This window comes from Vigna umbellata, chromosome 5 (genome assembly GCF_029865625.1).
Source record: "Vigna umbellata cultivar VRB3 chromosome 5, Vumbellata_1.0, whole genome shotgun sequence".
NCBI lineage: Eukaryota > Viridiplantae > Streptophyta > Magnoliopsida > Fabales > Fabaceae > Vigna > Vigna umbellata.
In genome coordinates, this window is record NC_142169.1 from 8,183,325 (window position 1) to 8,194,623 (window position 11,299).

At 31.2% G+C, this 11,299-nt stretch overlaps 2 protein-coding genes across 2 annotated transcripts; one reads left to right on the forward strand and one right to left on the reverse strand.

Annotated features, from left to right (window-relative positions):
• Positions 1 to 3,243: 3,243 nt before the first annotated feature.
• LOC124827811 (embryo-specific protein ATS3A-like) lies at positions 3,244 to 6,070 on the reverse strand. The gene is made up of 2 exons (XM_047300959.2): positions 5,966 to 6,070; positions 3,244 to 3,908 (listed from the first exon to the last, which is right to left on the reverse strand). The coding sequence occupies exons 1-2, from the start codon at positions 6,068 to 6,070 to the stop codon at positions 3,447 to 3,449; spliced, it is 567 nt and encodes a 188-aa protein (XP_047156915.1). The 3' UTR covers positions 3,244 to 3,446.
• Positions 6,071 to 7,914: 1,844 nt separating this feature from the next.
• On the forward strand, positions 7,915 to 10,678 carry LOC124827814 (laccase-17-like). The gene is made up of 6 exons (XM_047300962.2): positions 7,915 to 8,143; positions 8,289 to 8,440; positions 8,549 to 8,793; positions 8,895 to 9,023; positions 9,152 to 10,120; positions 10,292 to 10,678. The coding sequence occupies exons 1-6, from the start codon at positions 7,940 to 7,942 to the stop codon at positions 10,420 to 10,422; spliced, it is 1,830 nt and encodes a 609-aa protein (XP_047156918.2). The 5' UTR covers positions 7,915 to 7,939; the 3' UTR covers positions 10,423 to 10,678.
• The last annotated feature ends 621 nt before the right edge of the window (positions 10,679 to 11,299 follow it).

Consider the following 11,299-nt stretch of genomic DNA (forward strand, 5'->3'; position numbering starts at 1 on the left):
TGTGTTTTCCTAGGGTCCTTCCTTGTTTTTTTGGAGGTCAAAGAAACAAAGCACTGTCTCGAGATCCTCTACTGAAGTAGAGTATCGTGCCCTTGCTTCCACCGTTTCTGAGATGCAATGGTTGCATTACCTTCTTCAAGTCCTTCAAGTTCAACCTAGTAGTACTACCGTTGTTCTCTACTGTGACAACAACTCCGCCAGACACATTGCTTATAACCAAAGTTTTCATGAGCGGACCAAGCACATTGAGCTGGATTGTCACGTCGTGCGTGAGAAGATCCAAGCCAACTTTCTGCATCTTCTACCCATTTGTTCAGAGGAACAACTTGCCGATGTCTTCACCAAGTTCCCTCATCGTACTCGTTCCAGATCTATCATTCCCAAGCTTGGATTAGTGAATATCCACCATCCAGCTTGAAGGGAGGCTATTAATTTTTTGTTTAGTATTTTTGTTTTTCTGTTAGGGATAATTAATTATCCCAGTGTCCTTTTGTACTCACCGGAACCCTATATAACGGGGTTCCAGTATTTTCTTTTGTAAGAAGAAGTAGAAGAAAAGAAAGCTTCGAAATAAACACTACTGTAATAAGAAAAGACACATTTTTTTCTTACCTTTTATCACTGCGTCTTCTCATTGAATCCTGCCATTCTTTTCTGACCAAGCAGTGCCACTGTCTGCCTCGCTGGAATAGCTTCTTGAAACAACACGCATTCCTTTTTCCATCACGTGTCACATAGCCTTGAGCCCCACTTGCATTTTGATGAGGAGAAGTCTCTAGTGAAACTTAACTTTTTCGTATCTTGACTGAAGGCTTTTGGCCTCTACTGTTCCTATTGTGGGCCAGCGTTTTAATACAAGCTGAAATGGAAATATAAGTTGACCAATAGAAGCATAAGCATCATATTAGTTAAAACATTCATCATGGTTTTCGAATTACAGTCTTAAACCAACAACAAACCGAATATTGAACTAAATTGAGATAAATAATCAATCAGCCTTACAAAACATAATCATGAACGTATCAGAACTTAGTCTTTCTAGCCTTGAAAAACACCATGGAGCTTTCCGTAAAACCAAATACAACACTTCGATGATGGAGTTATTGCTGAGAATGATGTATCAAGGAAATCTCCAGTGGGGAAGTTTCCAGCAAACACATGTTTTGTTTGTTCACTCCAGAATCAGCTTTAAGGTTTCTTATCCAAAGTAACATATTTTGATAAAGAGAATCCAATTAAGAGATAAAAGTTGTTGTTTTTTTCCTTACTCGTAATATTGTTGTATGTTTCGGTGGTACATTCTTCATAGTCCTATATGATATCATTGGATTGGATGTTTGCAAGATCATAAAACAATTCTTTACTCAAAATTGCATATATTGAATTAGAGGTTTCAAAAAATAAGGGTTAAATATGTTTTTAGTCCCTAAACGATTGGTCGTTTCTGGTTTTCGTCCCTCTTTCAAAGTAAGGTACAATTTGGTCCTCATTCTTTTCGAAACGTTCGTTTTAGTCTTTGGAACTTTGGTTTTAGTCCTCATTTGTTGCTAAATGAGGACCAAATTTTTAAACAGTGTTTAGTTTTCGAGGATTAAAACGAACGTTTCGAAAAGAATGAGGACCAAATTATACTTTACTTTGAAAGAGAGACGAAAACCAGAAACAGCCAATAGTTTAAGAACTAAAAACATATTTAACCCAAAAAATAATAATATTATCTGAATTCATCAATCCGGAATATAGTTTGAATTTGGAACCACGTTTCGGATTCTATATTCTGAAAAATATGTTTATATTCTGAAATGCTCAATCTGATTGTCTAGCTGAATCTAGAATTGTATTTCAGATTACTCATTCCGAAATGTGTACTTCCAAAGATGTTTCAGAATCTTTAATTCAGAACATGTTTTCAAAATCTGATGACATATTTCAGATTATGTAATTCATAGCTTACTTAAAAAACCCCAAACGCCATACCCTTCATCCTCACCAGAAGAAGGTGAAGAAAGGGAGGTTTGGGAGCAGTCGGTTAATATAGATAATGACAAGGTTAACTTCTCATATTTAATTATAAATTTATAAAGGTAAAACTAGAATATATAATTTTAGGAGTGAGAAGAAGAAAAAAAAAGGAGGTGCAGGAAGAAACAGCTGTATAAATTTGGGTTGCTATGACCCATTTTAACTTGGTCCATTCTGGATTACATTTTCGTCTGTTATTTTAACAAGGAATTGGAAAAGAAAAATCACAATTAGTCAAAGAATAAAAACATAACAAAATCAATAATATCAATTATAGGATTAAAAATAAAAATAGTCAAAGAATTAGAAAACTGGTGAAAAGTTGGTAAAAAACTTTTTATCACAGTGGGATTAAAATATTATATTTTCCCCTTAAATAATAATAATATAATACTTAGCTATTTAATATAAAAATTTTAGACTTATAAGTTGTGGTTGGTAAAATTAAGCTTGATCTCAAGTCTAATTAGAAGAAATTTCTTTTAATTTTGCTGGTCTAACTCAAACATTTTATTTAGATTATTGACTGACAAAGAACTCCTTTCTGACCTCTAATGATTAAATATGGACTTTACAATCTTCAAGATGTTAACGAACCAGTAAATATATTTAAAAGTTTGTTATTTTTTAATTCATAACATTTTTCTACAAAGTAATTAAGTAATAACAATTATAACATTATGAATAAAATAGCAGCAGAACAAAAGATTTAAAAAGTGAATTACATCATAACAAATAAGAAGAATGAAACACATGTGGAGAATAATGGTGTGATTATTTTTTATTTTTTCTTTCGAGAAAAAAGTTATTAGGAAGAGATTATATATATATATATATATATATATATATATATATATATATATATATATATATATATATATATATATATATATATGAGTCTAATTTATATAAAGAATTACATCACTTTTAATCCGAAATTTTGAAGTAACGTGTAAAAACAACACAACCATAATAACATAAACTTATTGGGTTGAGATTTTAAATTAAAAAATGATATCAATTTTTATGAGATGAGACTCAACGTTACATGTCTATAATCTCTTAATTACTTCTCCCTTAAAATAAAAAACATAAAGACTCATCACAACATAATGGCCGTCACAACAAAATAAATTTGATTTTCAAATAACTTTAACAAATCAACTCATCAAATGAAAAATCGTTTTTTGACAAAAAAAAAACAATAACAAAAAAATCATGTCCTTAACACTCTCCCTAGTTTATTACGTTATTTGTTGGTAAGGTAAGGTACATTTTACAACACTACTATACATTTACTCTTTACTTTAAAGACACTATTCAGTTAGTTTAAACATTAAGAAGAACCAATTTTTTTTCCTCACTTAGTCAAAAGAAAGATCGAAAATGAAAATAAAAAGTAACATGAAATTACATGACTAAACTCATGGAATGTTCACAGAAACCTTTTTCTTCTTCTTGAGTCCAAAGGGTGTAACCTCACTATCACACACATCAGAGCCATGCCAGACATGTCTAGGCACAAATCTTCTAAAATAAAAATAATCAGAATTGAGATGAGAGCCTTCAAGAACTTGAATCTGAGCAAAACCTGGTCTCCAATCATCGTTTCCAACGAGCTTGAGATATAAATAACAGATGGGAGACTCAACACATGGTGCTGTGACCTCAAATTGGTCCACCATGCATGCTTGGAATGGTTTCCTTGGCATGTCATCAAGAACCCTAGGATCCAAAGGGTCAACTTTTCTTAAGTGCTTGGAGTTTAGGTGTCTCACCAATATGCCATTGGAGTTTGTGTCACCAAACCTTAGACTCACAAGATTTGAGGTTTCAGCTCCCCATGTACATGTGGTTTCTATGGTGATCACATATGTGCAATTTTTCTGCATTGTGCAAACATTTACTAATTAGGAAAGGAAAATAATAGAAGTATAAACAACATAACATGAACACCTAACGAGATAAATACATATATTGAAGGAAAATTTACCATATTGGTGTATTTTTTTTATCAAAATTACGAAAATGAACAATTATAAAGTTTTACAAGTATTTTAAATTTTAAAAAGTTGTGTTATAAAAACACAACTTTATATACTCCAAAATGAAATTTTATAACCACGACTTATGTATAAACGAGGAAGTTTTGTAAATCAAATGCAATTTTGATTAATCTTAGTACTATTTTTTTTATCGAGGAGTTATGTTAAACTTGTATAACTTTAATTCAAATCAAAATACATTAAAGTCGTGTTATCTTTAATTTAATTTAAATAAAAGTATACTAACACCATTTCACCTATGCACAACTTTAGTTCAAATAGAAAAAATAATTAAGGCTAATCAAAATCGTTTTTGATCCACACAACTTTTTCATTCATACACTGTGTTTAATTCAAATTAAATATATCGAAATCATTTCACCTCTACTCACTTTAGTTTAATAAAAAAAAAAAATTAAGACTAACCAAAGTCGAGTTTTTTATGTAAGCATAACTTATCTATCCATATGGTTAAAATTATAAAATTTTGCACTTATCGATATTATATATATATATATATATATATATATATATATATATATATATATATATATATATATATATATTTATATATATATATATTTATATATATATATATATATAATTAAAAGAACTAGGACAAATGTCATCACTCTCTTTTCGAATTTACGTTTTGACTTAATTCAGTTACAAAAAGTACATTTTTTTAGTTTTTCTTATAAGCAAAGAAAAAGATTTATTTATAAAAAAACCAAAAGAATACCCGAATCCATATACATAAAAGAGAAAAGTTAGAGTTATATATTAAACTATTATTTGATGTTTTCTCTTTAAAATTGACATTGTTACCGATTCATCAAACTGTTGCAAACCAAACAACTGCTTAAACTTTCTTAATTTTTCTTTCTAAACTTGTTAAATTCTTTTAAACCTGTTGGAATGAAAAGTTAAAAAAGAAAACACTTTTGTATAACGTATTCTTTTGTAAAAATGAGAGAAAAATGATATAATTTTTCTAATCTAATAATGTCCCAAATTTCTTACTTTTAGGAAAATATGTATATTTGATCATCTTTGAAAAAGAAAAATATTGTTTTAACATTCACTTCTTTTTACCTAAACAACTACTTTTTAAAGTAAAATATTATATTAAAATAATAATAATAATTAATATAAATAAAAGATTATAATAAAATAATAATTTATGTCGTTTTGTAATTTGAGTATAAGAGAAAAAATGAAGACGTAAGAAATGAAAGGAATCGTACCTTATAGTTGGTGACATGTCAAATCTTGTTACTATATAAAATTATGTACGACGAATTTCAGACTTCTTAAATGAAAAACAACTAACAGATCAAGTAATTATAGTGAATTTATAATCACATTTAATTAACATGCTTCCAAATGAAGGTTTATTACATCTATTTATAATCAATTAAATAAATAATATTTTAATATATGAAATCAATGATCTGAACTAAAATATATATATCATTTATAGTATGTTAAAATGTAAAGTGTAAAATTCATGTTAATTAATATTGTAAAACAGTAAAGTTTAGCTTATCTAAAAAAATACTGATACTTTAAATTTGTTTTGATATCTCAAGATTTAAAATTAAATAAAAAAGGAAAATTGAATTAAATAATATTTAAAAAAATGTTATATGTATGCTTTAACGGGGATGACAATATAGCTCTTGAAAAAACTCAAGAAAGAGAATTCAAAATTATAATATAGAATTAATGTAACAAATAAAGAAAATTGTAAAGGTGTTTAACTATGATCAAATAATAAAACCTATTGCTTTAATTTTGTAAGAATGATTTCAATATATATATATATATATCCTAGTAAACAACAAAACTTATACGTAATATTGTTAAAAACAAAAGAAAAGGACATTCTTAATTACCTTAAGTTCTGGTGCTTCTAGACTCTCACCACCAGCAACAAGAACATGGAAAAACACACAACAGAAAATAAATTGCCCTCCAATGATCTTCATCAACATCTCCATTTTTACACTTTGAATCACAATGCACTTATTCATCTTAACATGGAATATATAAGACATTCTGCATTTTTATTCTTAGCTTGATCCATCCATAAAGTGCATATTCCTAAATCTTTAAAATGTCATAGCTATATATATATATATATATATATATATATATATATATATATATATATATATATATATATATATATATATATATATATATTGTGTGTGTGTGTGTGTTCTGATATTTTATTGAAAAATATTCCTTTAATTTTACTTATGATTCCTCACCTTCACGAGAGCTAATTTTGTTTTCATTAACGAAAAGTATCTCTGACTAATCTTAATCAGTTGTCGTGTGGAAGGTTAAAGCTAGATTCCCTCACCTTTTAGTCACTTCATTAGGAGGCAACCAAGTCATGTTTATATTCCCTGCTCGACTTTAACTCTTTTACTACGAAGCCTTCATGGTTTCCAACAATGTAATTTATGATAAGACTGTATAAATATATAGATTAATGCTAATAAATCTTGATTAGATTATGGAAAAAAGTTATTTGTTTAAAATGATAATACTAAAAGTTCTAGTTTATGTAGAGTGGTCATGAACATCAGAACCAAGTTATTCTGCACAATGAAGGAGAATGCGGTGCCGTACATTATCAATTATACTTTCCTTTGTAAAATCTAAAAACTGAAAAGCCATTCATCCACTGACACAACAATCTCATATGTTCAACTAAACTGATCACGCAGAGATACTAAAACGTAAATTTGATGAAGAAGAAATGCTTAAATTAATGAATCATGCAAATACAACCATTTGATTTGAACAGTGTATTATGTACGTATGCTTGGAACAGAAGGAGATAGGTTGCGTGATAAAGATAGGAGTTAAGGCAACGTAAATGTTCAATTTGGTTAATTGTATGATTTCAACCATGTTATTTCTACATCTAAACCGATGCATCTTACCTTACACCTACCATTTTGGAGAAAATAGAGGACACAGTTATAGTTATAGTGGGGACACTGAGGGTGGTTGAATTTTGTTTTTTTATCTTCTTAAAGTGATAGGTGTATGTGTAGGGGTTTAAGTGTATAGAAATGAAAAAAATAGTTGTATCTTGTTTTTCTAAGATTACGACTTAGCATGTTTTCTTGAAAGGGAGTTAAGTTCATTGTGGTTTCCTTGCTGTGGCATGAATGTTATCTGTATTGTAGTTTGTGGTTATGCAAAGAATGTGGAAAACAACGAGGATACAGTGACAACTTGATAGGATCATCTTATCAGTTACTTTGGCTCCAAGAACATTGGTTGTGGGAGTTACATCTCACCAAAACTTCTCAAGCTTTTTCTCCTCATAATGAAGCTTCAATGTCGGTTGCTTTTGGGGTTTCAAACTGCTCTAAAACTGTGGTAAAAAAATTCCATTATGTCAGATAAGGGATATACGGATATAACCTTAATTCAAAAAAAGACTATGGGAAACTGAAGTTAAGAATTGCATGATGAACTGAAAAGTTTACAATATCTTTTCCTTTATGTGCTATGTTTGCTTATTTCACCTTTTCACTTTTTCTATCATAATAATAAGTAACCAGTTCCTTTTTACTTGAACATACTTTACTTGAATATGTCACTTTTAACACACTATGTTCTCAATGAGTTCCAAAAGATCGGTATCAAAAGAGGCAAATCTCAAAAACTGTTTGTCTTCTACAAGAATTCAAATGGTCAAGTGAATAGATTGTCTTGGACACCACTCTAGAGTTGTTCTAACAACTGATCTCATTAAAAAAATGTAAAACAGCACACTTGAAGATCTTATGAAGACTCTACAAATTTCAACAACCACAAGCTATCATTCTATAAATGACCTACCAATGAGTTCTACATCATCCACAGTTCATATACACAAACAACAGTGTGTAAAGTTTCCATTTTCTGTCTTGCACTCTCTAGAACAAAGAAACATGGGTGCTCCTTCTCTACAATCATTTACATTACCAGCAATGTTGTTTCTCTTCTCAATGATCATCATCCCTCAGCTTGCAGTAGGGGGCATTACCAGACACTACCATTTTGATGTACATATCTCGAAAGGACTTGATATCTTTATCTAAGCTACCTTACGTTTTCAAAAGCAAAAGTCATTTGAAGTTAACATTCTTTTCGGCATACTTTTCCCATTATGTGTGCTTTGTATCTCATAATTACTTATTTTTTATGTAGATAAAGTACCAGAATGTTTCGAGACTGTGCCACACAAAGAGCATGGTCACAGTGAACGGTCTGTTTCCTGGGCCCCGCATAGTTGCTAGGGAGGGTGATCGTCTTCTTATCAAAGTGGTTAACCATGTTCAGAACAACATCTCCATCCATTGGTAAAATCTTTTTTCTTTGGAAAACTTAGTTAAGAAGAGAATATTGAACGTATTACATGGTTTATAAGTTGAAGTTTCACTAAAAAAACTTGATTACATTCCAAATAGGCATGGCATTCGACAACTAGGATCAGGGTGGGCTGATGGACCTGCCTATGTGACTCAATGCCCCATTCAAACAGGCCAAAGCTATGTCTATAATTTCACCATTGTTGGTCAGAGAGGCACACTCTTTTGGCATGCCCACATTTCATGGCTAAGATCAACTGTGTATGGTCCTATCATCATTCTACCCAAGCAAGGAGTTCCATATCCTTTTACCAAACCTTACAAGGAAGTTCCCATTATCTTTGGTAATAACTCAAATGTGATTGTGACATCACCATAATGTTCCTATAATACCTGCATGTACTTAAGAATGAAGTTAACATTGACATGTAACAAAAATTTTCAGGAGAATGGTGGAATGCAGATCCAGAGGCAGTCATAACACAAGCATTGCAAACAGGAGGAGGACCAAATGTGTCTGATGCCTACACTATTAATGGACTTCCAGGGCCATTGTATAACTGTTCTTCCAAAGGTATATACAAGAGTGGTCACATGAGTACCTCACATTAACTAATTTTCAAAATTATCAATAATACTTTACCATATCCCTTATTATAAATTGAAGAGGTGATTCTAAATGAAAATATTGGTATTTTTCAGATACGTTCAAGCTAAAGGTGAAGGCAGGGAAGACATACCTTCTTCGGTTGATCAATGCTGCACTCAATGACGAACTCTTCTTCAGCATCGCAAATCACACTCTCACAGTAGTTGACGTAGATGCCATCTATGTTAAGCCATTTGACACTGACACCATTCTCATTGCTCCTGGACAAACCACCAATGTTCTTCTGAAAACCAAATCCAAATACCCCAATGCCACATTCTTCATGAGTGCAAGACCATATGCCACTGGCCAGGGAACTTTTGACAACTCAACTGTTGCTGGGATCCTTGAATATGAAGTTCCACCTCACTCTCTGCACTCAACAAATTCACTCAAGAACCTTTTCAAGCCTACACTCCCTGCACTTAATGACACTTCTTTTGCAACAAACTTCGCCAGCAAGCTTCGTAGCTTGGCAAGCCCTCGGTTTCCTGCAAATGTTCCCCAGAAAGTAGATAAGCAGTTTTTCTTCACAGTTGGCCTTGGCACAACTCCCTGCCAGAAAAACCAAACTTGTCAAGGACCCACCAATGCAACAAAGTTTTCAGCATCAATCAACAATGTTTCTTATATACAACCAACCACTGCTCTTCTTCAAGCACACTTCTTTGGCCAATCCAATGGAGTTTACACCCCTGACTTTCCAACTAAACCATTGCTTCCATTCAACTATACTGGGACCCCTCCAAACAACACCATGGTGAGCAATGGAACAAAAGTGTTGGTTCTTCCCTTCAACACCAGTGTAGAGCTTGTGATGCAGGACACCAGCATTCTGGGTGCCGAAAGTCACCCTCTCCATTTGCATGGCTTTAACTTCTTTGTTGTTGGTCAAGGTTTTGGGAACTTTGACCCAAATAAGGACCCAAAAAACTTCAATCTTGTTGATCCCGTTGAGAGAAACACAGTTGGTGTCCCTTCCGGTGGATGGGTTGCTATCAGATTCTTAGCAGATAACCCAGGTAAGTGATCTTATTCCCTTCTGTAATGTTAATTATGGGCTAACAGTTATTTGAAACGGTTCCTCACAAAATACACAAAAAGTTACAGGGTCCAACACAGACATAAAATGAATACTCCAACATAATATAAGAATACTAAGATTTTGACTATAAATAATGCATGGATTGCAGGGGTATGGTTCATGCATTGTCATCTTGAAGTGCACACGAGCTGGGGTCTAAAGATGGCATGGATAGTGTTGGATGGAAAACTTCCAACTCAGAAGCTGCTTCCCCCACCAGCTGATCTTCCAAAGTGTTGAATACACATTCACCACAACTTCCTGTCATAGCTTTCTGAATGTTTTTGGTGTTTCCTTTTTATCTTTTTCTCCTTCAAATGGCCTTTTTTGTGATTCTTCATGGCCTAACTCACTGCCATTATTAGTTTCATTTTTTTTCTGCGGAAATGAGGTGAAAGTGTGGAAAGAGTATTAGGTGTGCCAACAATAACATATTTGCTTTCAATATTGTAATATTATTTCATTTCAATCAGGAATCTATATATGATTTTAATCATCCGAGGTACAAAAGCTCACTATTTTTTTTTATATAACTATCAAATATAATTTATTTGTATAAAAAGTATTTAAGGATGTATATCTTAGAAACGATTAAATAACCTTATATATTATTAAAGAATCCTATACATTGTCAAATAACCTTATTCCTCAGAAATACATAAATAACGTTTTCTGTAAGTGTTTCACACGTAGAAAATGTTACACACGGACAAGCGCAAATAAATTTCAATATTAATTGTTTTCATTCCATTTACTCAATTACCATGCGTATAATTTATTATGCATATAAACCTAATTAAGAAAATAGCTAGTACAACAATTGTTGTGAGAAATTAAAATTAAATAAGCTGGCGACATCAATTTTGAACAGATTTAACTATAATACATACATACATATATATACATATATATATACATATATATATATATATATATATATATATATATATATATAATTTATTTTAAATTTAATGATATATCAAGTATTTATATTAATTATAATTGTAAAAAGTTAAAAGTTACTATATACTTACTCATCTATCTATATCGAAAGGAGATTTAAATTTCTTATATAATTATTCGATTAAAATTTCGACATCTAAATATTTATCCAATC